General features: G+C 42.9%; 1 protein-coding gene across 1 annotated transcript in view; it reads left to right on the top strand.

Moving 5' to 3' along the window:
- Window positions 1–13,872, top strand: part of SPATA7 (spermatogenesis associated 7) — a 517,137-nt gene that overhangs the window by 161,355 nt on the left and 341,910 nt on the right. Inside the window, exons 3-4 of the mRNA XM_085627838.1 lie at window positions 5,261–5,335; window positions 10,984–11,076. Coding sequence (XP_085483964.1) covers window positions 5,261–5,335; window positions 10,984–11,076 — 168 coding nt within the window. The remainder of the gene's footprint in view (window positions 1–5,260; window positions 5,336–10,983; window positions 11,077–13,872) is intronic.

Here is a 13,872-nt window from a genome sequence, read left to right as displayed (position 1 = left end):
CGCCGCCTTCCAGCAGCGAAGTGCAGTGGCCAACAGTGGGGTAAGGTCTCTCGGTGGTCTGCTACCAGGTAATAATAGCTTATGGGATGCACCATTGTCGATGTCTGCCACCGTGAGTCCTATTTCCTGCAGATTGCGCCCCGCCGTCCAATATGATAACCACTGTAATTGGCTTGCATAGTAGTATGCTCGCAAATCCGGGACACCCAGGCCTCCCATTCGTGTGCCTACTTGTAGCTTCTTTAAGCTTATACGTCTTCTACTGGTCCCCCAAATAAGTTCAGTGAGTATAGTGTTCAGCAGGTTGAACGTGGCCTGCGGCACAATTAGTGGTTAGTTTGTGAAATAGTACAAGAGCCTCTGAGTAAGTGGCACCTTAACAAAGATGATCAAAACCCAGTGTCTCGGTTGGGCATAATGGAATCCTTCTGAGCCATCGACCAAAAAGATGCACCTAGTGGCATCAAAGGTAGTATCTCACTATTATGAAGCATGGCCATAATTGTGAGACAATCTCCTGTAAGCCACTTTTCCTACGGGCCAGGCATTGACACAGGTGAAAAGGCTTGGTTAAAGTGCATGGGGTGTGTGGTAATGGGCTTGAAATCAGACCAGAACTTTTTTTAGCAGTGTGTGGGTCTATCCTGCTTAGACTTCAAAATCAGGACTTGTGGAGTTCTGACTATTACCGCTCAATCCACGTGTGACCAGTTTGTCCGTTGCCCATAATGTCCAATCTGATCTTTCTCCTAACCAGGGTAGCAAATGGATCGATGCTAACTTACTCTAGTTGAGTCTTTTGATGAACAGTGGATTGATAGGAAGCTTAATTTGGGATTTTTACCCTGCTTAAGTTTAAGAGAGATGGTGGCTGTACCCATTGAGGAAGTCACTTTCCTTCAAGTCGCCATCATGTCGAAGAGCTCTCTTAGGTGTTGTGATAGACAGTTAGAAAAAGTTTTATTGAAGCTGCTGGTAAAGATGCCTGTGTTTGGAGCTTTATGAAGCCTGATGGACTTAATAGCCACCTAAATCTCCGAGATAGAGTTAGGGGGTTGAGTGCCTATCACTGGTCCAGGGTTCAGACCCTTCAAGTGGTATTAATGATAAGTAAGTTACTTGTTCCTATTCGAGGAATGAGGCAGGCTAGTAGGAGGCGGCATAGAAAGCCCAGAAGGCCTCCAGTTTATCCTCTTCTGCAGTAAGAGTCTGCCCCATAGAGGATTGCATGTTGCCTAAACACCCACTCTCAAGCGTCTGCCTCAGCAATCTAGTAAGAAGGGGCCCCACACTTAGTTGACCTGATGAAATGTATTTGTTTTTAATATGGAATAGAATGAGCTCTGTCTTGTTCACAGCTTCATTTTGAGCTTACCCTCTCAAGAAGATGAAAGGTGAGCGTGGACCTATAATCGTGCTATACATTATGGAGCTCTCTCTCGATATGGTTATTTTCTACCTGTCTCAGATTCTTTAGGTTAGATATGATCTCCATACAGGTGCTGTATAGCACTGACTTGGACACTTCCCAGGTAAACAAGTGGCTAAACTCCCTTGAACTATTCAATTTAAAGTACTCTTCTGTGTGGGTACTCCTTTATGTGAGTCTGCAATTCCTCCTCCAAACCAGATCAATCATGATGCAATGATGGGGGTAAATACCCACCTCCCCAAGGGCAGCGTTTGAAGGCCCAGTTCAAAGAAAGTGTAATTGGTGCCTGGTTTGAGTTACTTTGAAGGATTATTGTTCACCAAGCATAATCTTTTTGTGAATACCTCTGCTGGATGTGAAAGAGAAAAATGTGTGTTCTCGCTGATGTGCATGGTGTTAATGCCATGGGTTTCTCAAACAGGTCATGAAGTGTGGTATTGCGGGTTTTCGAGAAGGCATGGAGTGTACCATTGATGTCCCTGACCAGTCTTTCTTAGCATTCCACACCAGGTTAAATTCCCCTGTGTACACTATATTTCCCTTGACAAAGTCCAGCATGGCGCTGAAGAAGGAAGAAATAATTTTTTCTTGACTGGTGTTGGAAATATGCACCATAGAGATTGAAACTTCTTTTCTACTGGCTATAGGGATGACATTCGGGAATCTGTGTAAAAACAGGGTAATAGCTTTGTGCTTTGTTCAAGCTGATAAGCTGCAAGTTATGGAGTAGTGCTTATGTTAAAGGTGTGGCTTATCTGGCCATCAAAAGTGTGATTCCTTTATAGCTATGACATCAAATCACCGCTTCACCCCAAAAATCTTGCCAGTTTTTAGTCTTCATATTGAGGAAAATTAATCCTTCAACATTGAGTGATACTATTTTAACTGTCAAAAGATGCAGGATATCTATGATGAGGAGATAAGCCACCCGGACTAGCTAGCATTCGTCTTCGTATATCCATTTCATGTGATGCAGTCTAGTACAGAAGATAACTTGATGATGCAGACAACCTTTGTGTACTCCCCCATACCACCTTCCCCTCCCCCCCCCCCCCAAGAGTCGATTCCTAGAACCCTTGTGAATCAAACCATAGGTATTAAAAAGGATAGCAGTAACAATAAGGGGCTTGAGCCAGTGCTCAAGATTGAGCCCCTCATGTAGAAACAAACGATATAGGTCTGAGTATAGCAGGTCACAATTGTACTGCAGATGCCCGGGCACCAGCCTCAAGTGTAATTACAAAAGAAAGCAAGAAAATAGAAGTGGTTGTTCATTCCCACCCATGCTGACATCTGGCCAGGAATTGAGTGAAGTCAATTCTAGCTGAGAATGCCCGCCCCTTTCTTTTACACCAGAGGTGTAATGCCCAATACAATAAGTCAACTGGTGGTTTGCTGATACAGTGTGTTTGGTGAATCTAGCTGCTGTTTGATTCCCCCTGGTTTATGGTCTTCTTTCACATCTAGATTCCACTTTATAGGTAGATGATTGACTTTGAAGATTGGCTCTGGTAGTGTCGTCTTATGGCACATTGAAGGGGGTTACATGGATCTTACTGTCCCTCCTGAAGTAGAATGCCTTGGATCCGCGCCCTCTTACCCTGTCTTTGATGTGGTGTCTTTATTTGGACACTTCACGCAGATGCCAAACGGTGATAGATTGGAACTGCTGCCATCTTAAAAGCATAACAGGAATGATACCTTGGTACAGCGAACAACCAAATCTTTGAACCAAGGTCTAGTCTCTGCGTCTCAGGGCTCAGAGGACATTCTGCTTTGAAGCTGTGAAATTTAGCAAAAATGCCTTTCATCCCTCAAGAATCTCTGGGTTTCAACCAGCCAACTCTGTGGATGTCTTCTAGTTGGAACTCAGGATGGTCGTTTGCAAGGAGCACAGTGAATAGCCCCATCAAGAAAGACTGAGTAGATTCCCTCAGCCCCCTCTGGCAGGCCCCTGTATATGGATATTTTCCGTCTGTGATTGTACCGTTCCGAACCATTTTTACTTTAATTTGTTCTTGGTGATGGTGGTGAATTCTATATTTCACTATTAGGAGTGCAACTATTATACGAACAGAGGCCCTGACGAATGCCAAGGGATTAAATACCCGTTAGGCAGAAACATGTTGGCCCTTATGTAGACAGATAATTGTCACTGTCTTCTTTTGCACTGTTCTATTTTTTAATTAGGAGGTGTGTCCAGTCCGCATAATAAAGTATTTAAAAGGAGGACATTCCATCCTATTTTAAATCACTTCTTTGTTCGTTGCACTATTTTTTCTATCTTTACCATTAAAAGATCAGTCATTATGGACAGTTTGTGTATTTGGTGGATCAAATCCTGATACAACAATAAGGTGCGGAGCTGAGTGTCCCACTGATCAGGGGACCAGCTTCATTTGCACATGGGTTTGGTCAAATGATATGACTGATCATTGAGTCTAATTTGATGGAAACCCTTTACAATCTGTTGTGGATTAATCAGCCATTTTGTGAATAATCAATGATGTACCGGTCTTTTTTATGCATGTAGTGTTAGCCTTTTCTTTCTTCATCTTTATTAATACGTTATGTATGTGAGTTAAAGATATTTTGAGATCTTGTTGACTCAGTATCGATAGTGTAGCCTCTCTAATCTGGCTGTTAGACCCCCTGTATTTCGTGTGTTATACATTCAGTTGGTGCTGGGGATAAAATCAGGTGTGGGTCTTTAAAATATATATCCCTTGGACCCCATTTTAAATGGTCTGTTTACTCAATGTTTAAGACTAACAGTTCAAATTAATAAAGCACAGAAATGAAAAATACAAACAATAAATGCAATTCACAGTTTTAATAAAAAAGGCGTATAAAATCACATATAATAAAATAGCAATAAGTACTAAAAATGAATTTTCCAATGATACAAATCAACAAAATATGTTACAAATAGTGGCAAAGTGAGAATACTTCACGACGCGCGTTTCGGCACTGAGTGCCTTCGTCAGGAGTAGCCACAACAAATCTAGAGAATTAATTAAAACAATAATTATTATACATACATTTCTGTGCTATGACAGTGATTGAGAGTGCTGAGTTTGTCTGAAAAACGATTCTTTACTCTAACAACATTTATTCTATAATATAAGTAGTAACTTTATTCAAGTGATACATGAATAGAAAAAATAGGAAAGAGAGGGAAGAAAATGAAGAAAGAGAAAGAGGAAAGAAAAGAGAAGAGAGAAAGGGTGAGGGTGAGAAGAAAAGAAAGAAGAAAAGAGAAAGATGTAAATAAGTGAAGGGAAAGGGGAAATAGTGGTGTGTGTGGTAAAAGAACACCAAAAGGGTTTAAAATATTTAAATTTTCCTCATGATTGTTATTGTGTACAACACCCGTGATAGGATAAGATAAAGAGATACTAATATTGATAGTATGAAGCTTACTTATATATGTATTGCAGAAGGTTGATCTTTGATTTATGTGAACTAAGGAGAACCTTGGAGAAAATAGTTCTGTAATGAAAGACACATATCGAAATTAGAGACTAGTTGATAAGGTATTTATTACTGCAAAAGGTGTTCATATGGAATAGATGGTAAGGGAGATTGATATTTCAATTGTTGGATTGTTGTGCTGAATATGTTGTGTTCATAGGCTCCGTGTGTCAACTAGCTTTTCAAGATACCTGTTAATAGGTTAAATGGTGTTGACCTTTTGTTTTTGACTGGGGTTAGATGGTGTAGTTATTCCGGTATATGGTATACGTTTGAACTGTGTGTCTATCATACTAACATGCACTTTTATCGTTCCTAATGTATATTATATATTTTGTCTTTTTATTTGTCAAGTGAGCAAACACTCGACCATTCCTAGATGTGGGTTGGCGAGCCCATTCAAGGGACATTTCAGTACCAAGAGCAATGGTAAGTCGTCACCTTTAATGGTGTTGATTTGATGTAACTTTAGATGCCAGTTTCAGGATTGTGTGGTAGTTGCCCATGTGTGTTGTGTTACTGGTCAGATCAGGTTATTTGCCAATGCTCTGTTAAGATGTCTTTCCCTCTGCCAGTCTTTCTCGATTTTGGTCTTTTTCTTAGCCCAGCCTGTTTAATGAGGCTGTGGTCAACTCTAACTCCTTCAAGTTGCTTATGCAGCTGAGCAGGCATTCCTAGAGCTCTGGCTAGACTTCAGAAGAACTGCTGGGTTGCAGACGGGTTGCCACTGGGCGATTGGCTGAAATTCGTTACATCTGTAGTCTTATGTTGCCCCTGGGAATTCAGTTCAGAGTTCAGTATCTATCTATCTACACAAAGTCTACCTGCTTAAACGTTTTGCAGCAGTGCACGCGGCCAACCATTTTATCTTGAAATTACAGTTAATTTCCTCTTTCTTTAAGGAAGACTTCTGAGTCTATTTGCCCTCTTCTCAACAGGTTCTAATTTGTTGAGTACCTTAGAATACTGCACCAACCATCAAGCCATTGAATTCCCAGACTCTCAGAATTTAGCTTCAGTTGTGGTGTTTTGCTTGGGTTTAAACATTTTATATTGATATGTTTTACAGTTAATATTTTCGTATCTGATCAGTGTTGACAAAAGGATAAAATTGCAGTGCGTTTTGGACATGATCACATAGGCACCATCAAATGTTCCTCTTGGCCCTATGCTGTAGTGATCTGGCCTTCAACAGTTGCGTGCATTACAGTGGAGGTTGGTTGGTTAGGGCTAGAACAGACCACTTTTCAGTTGCTTTGTTGTGCTAGGACATATGGCTCTTGCAATTTTTAGAGAAACAAACATACAGCAGTAATTGCATACAATATATATTAATGCATGTGAAGCCAGGACAAGCCTTCTAATGACCAAAAGCATCTATTTACATGTAGAAATGAGGACATTAAGTCTCTACCAGAAGCCAGCTCAAAAGTTCTGTTAGTCAATTATACAAAGTAGTCATTAATTCAAGATTGTCTTGCTCCATGTTTTAACAGTCCGAGTAACAACCATGCTTTTCCATTTGTAGAAATTGAATACATATGGCCATTAAATACTGTGCTCTTAATAGCTGGATAAACCCTGTAGTATTTTCAACCGTTGAGCTATTGGACCATCCAGAAAGAACAATTGGTTGTTTTTCTGGAGTGATGCAGAAGATCATTTCTCGCTTTCATGGCCTGTGCACACGACTGAATTAACAGGTTTTTTAGGTCTCGCCTGAGCCAGCGCATGCGGCGCTCTGGCGAGACATTTAGTGAGTGGGCTTTTCAAAGTCCTACCACACGCTTTTGCTGGCCTCAAGCTTGCGGGTACGCACGCGGGCGCGCGCTTACGAGCAGAGGTGCCATCTGGCTTTCCTCGTCATGCTCATTAGGCGCATCGCTCACAGCGCGCGATCGCGAGCACTTTCACTGCCAGCTATTGTGATTTCTGTTTTGTTGGGGAAATATAAGTACGCGAGATAGTTATTTTTTGGAGAGATACATACTTAGTACATTTGAAGCACTGAGTAAGATTTGTCTTAATCTTTTCCCCAAAATAACGAACGCACTAGAGGTGGGGGTGGGGTGATGTGCTCTACTGAGTGTGTTTGAACAAGGGGACCTGTACAATTCTGTGCCGTACATGGTCAAACCCTGAGAAAAAAACCACAAAGGCGGTTGCAGCGCAGACCTCTTCGTGAAATGGACGTCTACAGTGCGCACCGAATACATGCACAGAGCACGGGCCGACTTCAGGTTTGTTCTGCTGTTTTGTTCTGCAAACAAATCTTTCATTAAAATGACATATCTTGAACTCTTCTACTCGACATTGCACTGTGTTGTACAACTAAGAGTAGGATGAAAAGAGAGCGTACGTTTCCCCCTCAGAACCGCTCAGTTTTGAGCAGGTAGATTTCTCTCAGCAAGGTATCTTTCTTGGGTGTAACTTTACATTAAAACAAGGTTGATTTATTTCACGGAAAAGCTGGTTGGGTTCTTGGCTCAGTCTGCTTACGTAAACAGAGCTCTGGATGCCTTTAAGCATCTTATTTGCTAAAATATCCAGTTCTCAGGTTTTGTGCACAAGAGTGATCCGTATCGATGTCGGCCTCGCAGTTCCTTCACTCTAAGCAGGAAGCAAGATGCATAATAAAGCACACGTGCAAGAAAACAATATGGAAACCCTTAAAAGCAGCCTTCAGCAGACGTTTTGAAATAAATACTATTGCCTGTCATCTGGAGTAACGAGGGGTAAAATATGAACTGAAGACACGATGGAAAATGAATGATGTTTTCAATATTCTGGCAGCCAAAGCTGTTGATAAACTGGGGCCCCCACATTTTCTCTTTTATGAGTCCCTAATCAATCCCTCTTCCTCGAGCCGCACCCACTATTTACATGGGATATAATGGAAAATTGCTTACATGTTTAGCATATTTTTTGGTCCGCTGGGTAACGATAGTTTAATAACCCATCTGGAATGCATAATATGGTAGACTTAATAAAATGGAAGCCCTTTCAATGTTTTTTTAAAGACGGCCATTAATTTATGATTGACACGGTGAATTCAGCATCTTGGAATGAAGATATATGTTGAAAACCATTAGTTAACCAGACCCGCCTTTCTTTGATGATTTTCTAAAGCCCTCCTTGATATAGAACATATATTGTTTTGTTAAACAATTAATTTTGTTTACTCACATACGAAAATAAAAACACTTGGTTGTAGCTTCTTCTTCTTACTGCTTCGTCTCTTAAGTTTTTCAATTTTGAAAACTAGCACTTTTTGTAATGCTTTCTGCAAACGAGCCCATGTAAAGGCCATATTAGGTTTCTATCTTTTTTTAAATGTTTCATTTCACAAGTTGAATGCTTTCAAACAGGCATGCAAGGTTCTTTGTCCGCATTGTATTGATCCTTCGTCAATAAGGGGAGACTTGCAATCTGCTGAATAAGCTCGGGGCCTCCTTGCTTAGTCCAGTGGAAGGCCTTCGGAATTGCACAAACACAAATTGTCTGCCATTTAAAACCCCTTGAACAACCTCTTAAAACCACGACCGCCAACGCGCAAGGCCATCACTTTACAATACCAGTATGAACCTCACTGACAACAAGTAATTCGGAACAATACAAGACTTTAATCAATCAATCAATCAATCAGTGACACTTATAGAGCGCGCTACATACCCGTAGGGTCTCAAGGCGCTGGGGGGGGGGGGGTGCCGCTACTGCTCGAACAGCCAGGTCTTCAGCTTCTTCCTGAAGGAGAGGTGGTCTTGGGTCAGGCGCAGGTCGGTCGGGAGGGAGTTCCAGGTCTTGGCGGCCAGGTAGGAGAAGGACCTTCCTCCTGTAGTCGCTCTGCGGATGCGGGGGACGGCGGCGAGGGCGTGGTTGGCTGATCGGAGGTGGCGTTTGGGAGCGTAGAAGTTGATCCGGCTGCTGAGGTAGCTCGGGCCTTGGTCGTGTAGGGCTTTGTGTGCGTGGGTGAGGAGGCGGAAGGTGATTCTTTTGTTGACGGGGAGCCAGTGAAGGTCTCTCAGGTGTCCGGTGATGTGGCTGGTTCGTGGGATGTCGAGGATGAGTCTGGCCGAGGCGTTCTGGATCCGCTGGAGTCTCTTCTGGAGCTTGGCGGTGGTACCGGCGTAGAGGGCGTTGCCGTAGTCCAGTCGGCTGGTGACGAGGGCCTGGGTGACGGTCTTCCTGGTCTCGGTGGGGATCCACCGGAAGATCTTCCGTAGCATGCGTAGGATGTTGAAGCACGCCGAGGAGACGTTGTTGACTTGCCTGGTCATGGAGAGGGAGGAGTCCAGGATGAAGCCCAGGTTGCGTGCATGGTCTGTTGGTTTGGGTGCGGTGCCCAGGGCTGGAGGCCACCAGGAGTCGTCCCAGGCGGAGGGGGAAGAGCCCAGGATGAGGACCTCCGTCTTGTCAGAGTTCAGTTTCAGGCGGCTGGTCGTCATCCACTCGGCTACCTCTTTCATCCCTTCGTGCAGGTTGGCTCTGGCGGAGGCGGGGTCGTTGGTCAGGGAGAGGATCAGCTGGGTGTCGTCGGCGTAGGAGATAATGCTGAGGTTGTGTTTGCGTACGATGGCCGCGAGGGGGCTCATGTAGACGTTGAAGAGGGTGGGGCTCAGAGATGATCCTTGAGGGACGCCGCAGATGACTTCGGAGGCTTCTGATTTGTATGGTGGTAGGCGGACTCTCTGTGTCCTTCCGTCGAGGAAGGAGATGATCCATTCCAGCGCCTTGTCCTGGATTCCAATGTTACTGAGGCGCTGTACTAGGGTGCGGTGGCAGACCGTGTCGAATGCCGCGGAGAGGTCTAGGAGGATGAGGGCCGCTGTTTCTCCATTGTCCATCAGGGCTCGGATGTCATCGGTGGCGGCGATGAGGGCGGTCTCGGTGCTGTGATTGGCTCGGAAGCCGGACTGTGAGGGGTCGAGGGATCCGTTCGTCTCGAGGAAGGCGGCCATCTGCTTGTTGACGGTCTTCTCGATGACTTTGGCTGGAAACGGGAGGAGCGAGATGGGGCGGTAGTTCTTGAGTTCGGTGGGGTCCGCTGTTGGTTTCTTGAGTAAGGCGCTGAGTTCGGCGTGTTTCCAGCTCTCAGGGAAGGTGGCGGTGTTGAATGATGTGTTGATGATGTCTCGCAGGTGGGGTGCGATGACAGCGTCGGCCTTTAGGCTTCATCGTGCCTTCTGGGCTCACCTCGTGCCTTCTGGGCTCACCTTCTCAAATTTTAGTGTCCAGAACAAGGTACAACAAGCATTGGCATAGCCAATAGGTCTCGCCTTAGGGACCTTATAAGTGTTTAACCATGCAACAGTTAATGTTGTTGCACCAAGGATATTGTGCTGCATAACTAAATACTTAGAAGGTCCCAAAAGTGAGACCTATTGGCTATGCCAATGCTGGTTTCTTTTTAACTGGGTGGTCACCCTTGGCTCTCTTGGTGGCATTATCTAGCTGCAGAACGAACTGGACTATTTGTTTTTTTTAGATGGGCACACCAGGCTTAATTTTGGAAAGTTCCTAGAGCTGTAGTTTGATTGCTGGTAGCCACAAATGTATCCTCTGACTTAGAGATGGGTATTTTAATATTCTTAATGGCATTAGATATCTTAATCTTACCCTGTAAGAGGTCAGCCTTTAATCGATCAAATATGTGCCAAGTCTTTCTACAGGCAAAGAGGGCTAATTTTTCAGACAATACTAGGAGAACTCCAGTTGATAGTTTCAGATGGGTATCTGGGCAGCTGCTCATCAGTTCTAAAATGTATTGGGAAATTATTAGGGCTGCACAACTTGACACCACCGGCATAGATATTAAAGTAATGAGACATACATGTTCAAGAAGGCTTGTCACAAAAAGGTTAGTGGGATCCCTGTAAATTAGGCAATGTGTGAGATTTGTGCATGGCAGAAACTGGAAACGTAGGAGAGGGAGCTACAGAGGCATAAGTATGGCAAATGCAATTAAATTAAACTGTTTTGTATTTGGTAATTGTAGAACTGTCTTGTGTGTAATTTCATGCTGGTTGTTTCATTCTCAACTTGAAGTTTGTTATAATGAAGTGTGTTTGCTGTTCTAGCTTTTTGCCCTGGTTCTTCTGGCCGCTTGACTGACCAATACCGGATTCGCGACCACATGGTGTCTCACTACCGTAAAATCCTTTCAGCCAAAGGTAAAAATGTATGCACGCAAAGGAGCTCTGTACCCTCATTCTGTCTGATCTGTTTTTACAGTGTGAAGTGCAAAGCTGTACCTACCCAGGGAGTTAACAGAGTCTAAATGTCCATATTCTTCTTCTTTGATCCCTTGATATCGTTTTTTGGGTGTGATGGCAGATAAAGTCATTGATTTCTATGTTAACGGTATCAGCTAGCCATTATATTCATTTTGTAGGATCATTATAAAAATAAACTTCTCGTTACCTCAGTAAAACATTTTACACAGTGCAATAAATCATATTTTTTGAGCCAGTTTCACTCCATACTCTGATAAGAAACTCAAACACATTTCTCTTCTAAAATTGGTCTAACTCAATTTCAATGTAAGAAAAAGGAATCATTCAACTTCATAGAGCACTCACAAGAGCGCATCAATTGAGAATGGGTTACGTGTCCAAAAAATGTATATTTTATTTATTCTTCCTGTGTTTCAGAATGAGTTTATTTGGCCTTACACTAATAGTTGGTAGGAGATGATTATAGTATTTGGGTATAGACCATACTGCAGATTGCCTTCCTGTTCTCCATGGTAAATCCATGTAGTATGTGATGACTGACCCACCTCATTCCCCTAATTGTATATGAAGTGTGTTCAAGAGTGCATGGGTACATGTGAGGTGGTGAACCCATATTGGAGTCTCCCTCATGTATGTAGCCCCTAAGGTTGTATTGTGCTCCTTAGGGGTTTGGGTTTGGTGTGAGATTTTCCTCTCCCTACATGCCCTCTTGTGCTGCTCTTCTTATTCCCACTCTCACTAGAATCCATTTTAAGGTGTGGAAATGTACCTTTTATGGGGTACACAGTGGTGCAGGGTCACCTTCTCGTCCACGGGTCCAGAGACCAACAAAATAGAGATCAGCACTGGAGTTGGAGTAAATAACACGTTTATTAATCACTCATGATTGGGACCACGTGAGTGGGACCACGTCCACATAGCACTCTTAAGTACTGCAAGGAGGTAGTACACTGAATTCACAAACTGTGTCCCTTTTATACCGGTTTTCTGCACTGTAAGCATGTGAACAGAAATAGGAAGTACAGGTTTTAGAAATAGTTATCAGCAAACAAGGGCATATGAATAACCATTTGGTCAGCAAAGTGGGAGGGGGAGCAGAAATGCTTTTGGTAGCAGTAAATGGTTGACAGTTAACATCTATGACCAGGTGCACTGGCAACTACAAACCCTCAGCACGTACATTGCTTTAGCTGAGTCAGGAAATCAACTAAAATAGATAACACAAGCAGAGTGAAAAGACTAGCAGCAGAGGACGGGAGAATTACAAAGGAAACGAAATGGACACCACAGCCAAAAAAGCTGTCGCTTATGCCAAGTAAAATATTACACATTTCCTCAAAGGTCAAATACAGCTGCCTGTTTTGAGTTTTCATTTTGGAGGAGGGTGTTGATTGGTTCACCTCAGTGGTTTGGTCTAACTGTTGATTTGATAGTTTGATTGGTCGAACTGCCCCAGGGCGCAATATAAACTTGTTTCTTTAGCATATCCAGTGTTCATCTTTCAATTGAAGACGTTCTGCACGCCCCTATAAAGGAACAAGAGAACCATGGGCATAATTCTTGGTTGTATCTCTTTGAGGGGAAGAAATGTACCCCTAGAACTAAAGAGAGTATAACTGATGGTGAGCCCCGCTAAAGAAGGAAGTAGACTACCTTGAGAGCTTAAGAAGTTTGCACTGCTGGAGAGTGAGATCCAGTTGTGCCTATCCTGCTGTGAGGCATTCTGAGCTGCTGAGTCAGACCAAGACCTGAGGTGCTGTTCCACTGTTCAACCTAATCTTAAGAAGCTGATGAATGTCAGTTGACATGCTCAAGAAGTATGCTATTGCAGACCAAACAGTAACACCAATGTAGCACCCGAAGGTGGTGGCGTGCCACTCTTGAGATCCCCTGAACTTGCTCTTTTCAGCAAGTGGCCACCATTGCAGGCCTCAGACTAGAATGTGTGACCTCCTTGAGGCTTTCCCAGTGAACTTTCCAAGGCGTGTTACCATGAATGTGTGTGGTGGGAACTCTGTGTGCATTCAGCCATTCTCTAACGCACTGCCCACTTAAACAAATAATATTTGATTTAATTAAATGTGAGTGCTGCAGGATTTGTTAGAACGTAGTCAAATAATTCCAGTTTTTATAGGGGCTGGGTGTGTGTGTTTGAGTACGAATGAGGGCAAAAGACACACAATTGATGGACGGAATGCAGAACAAATCAAAACATTCACCCCCAGTCAAGAGATCTGGGTTAAATCCATCATTCTTTTGTTCACCATGCCACCCCAGTTTAGTACGAATGAGAGACATAGACTGCAAAATATTTGTATTTAATTAAAATCCAATCCATAAAAAAGACGCATGAATATTAGTGCTAATTAAGAACTGTGCATGCAGTGCGTGAGCATAAAGAAATTGGCATGTCCGCAATGTACATAAATATAATAAATGTATATGTTTAAAGGTTAATCAGAAGAGTTTATTTATCCAAGCATTCTTAAATTATAACCATACATTATGCATATTCTAATTTATGAATGTTTATGGCCCAGTTTATTAATTGTGGTAGACTGTTTATTTTATTATCAACTTAATTGGGCAGACTGAAATGTTTTTTCAATAGCTTACCTATATCTCATTTATTAGCATTGTAACCAACAGCATGTAATGGCCTCCATTTTGTTTAGAACAGATCCTAGCTAGTTGAACTGTTGTGTGACTTAGAATATCTCTAGCTATAATGGT

This window comes from Triturus cristatus, chromosome 9 (genome assembly GCF_964204655.1).
Source record: "Triturus cristatus chromosome 9, aTriCri1.1, whole genome shotgun sequence".
Lineage (NCBI taxonomy): Eukaryota > Metazoa > Chordata > Amphibia > Caudata > Salamandridae > Triturus > Triturus cristatus.
This window is presented reverse-complemented; position numbering and strand designations above follow the sequence as displayed.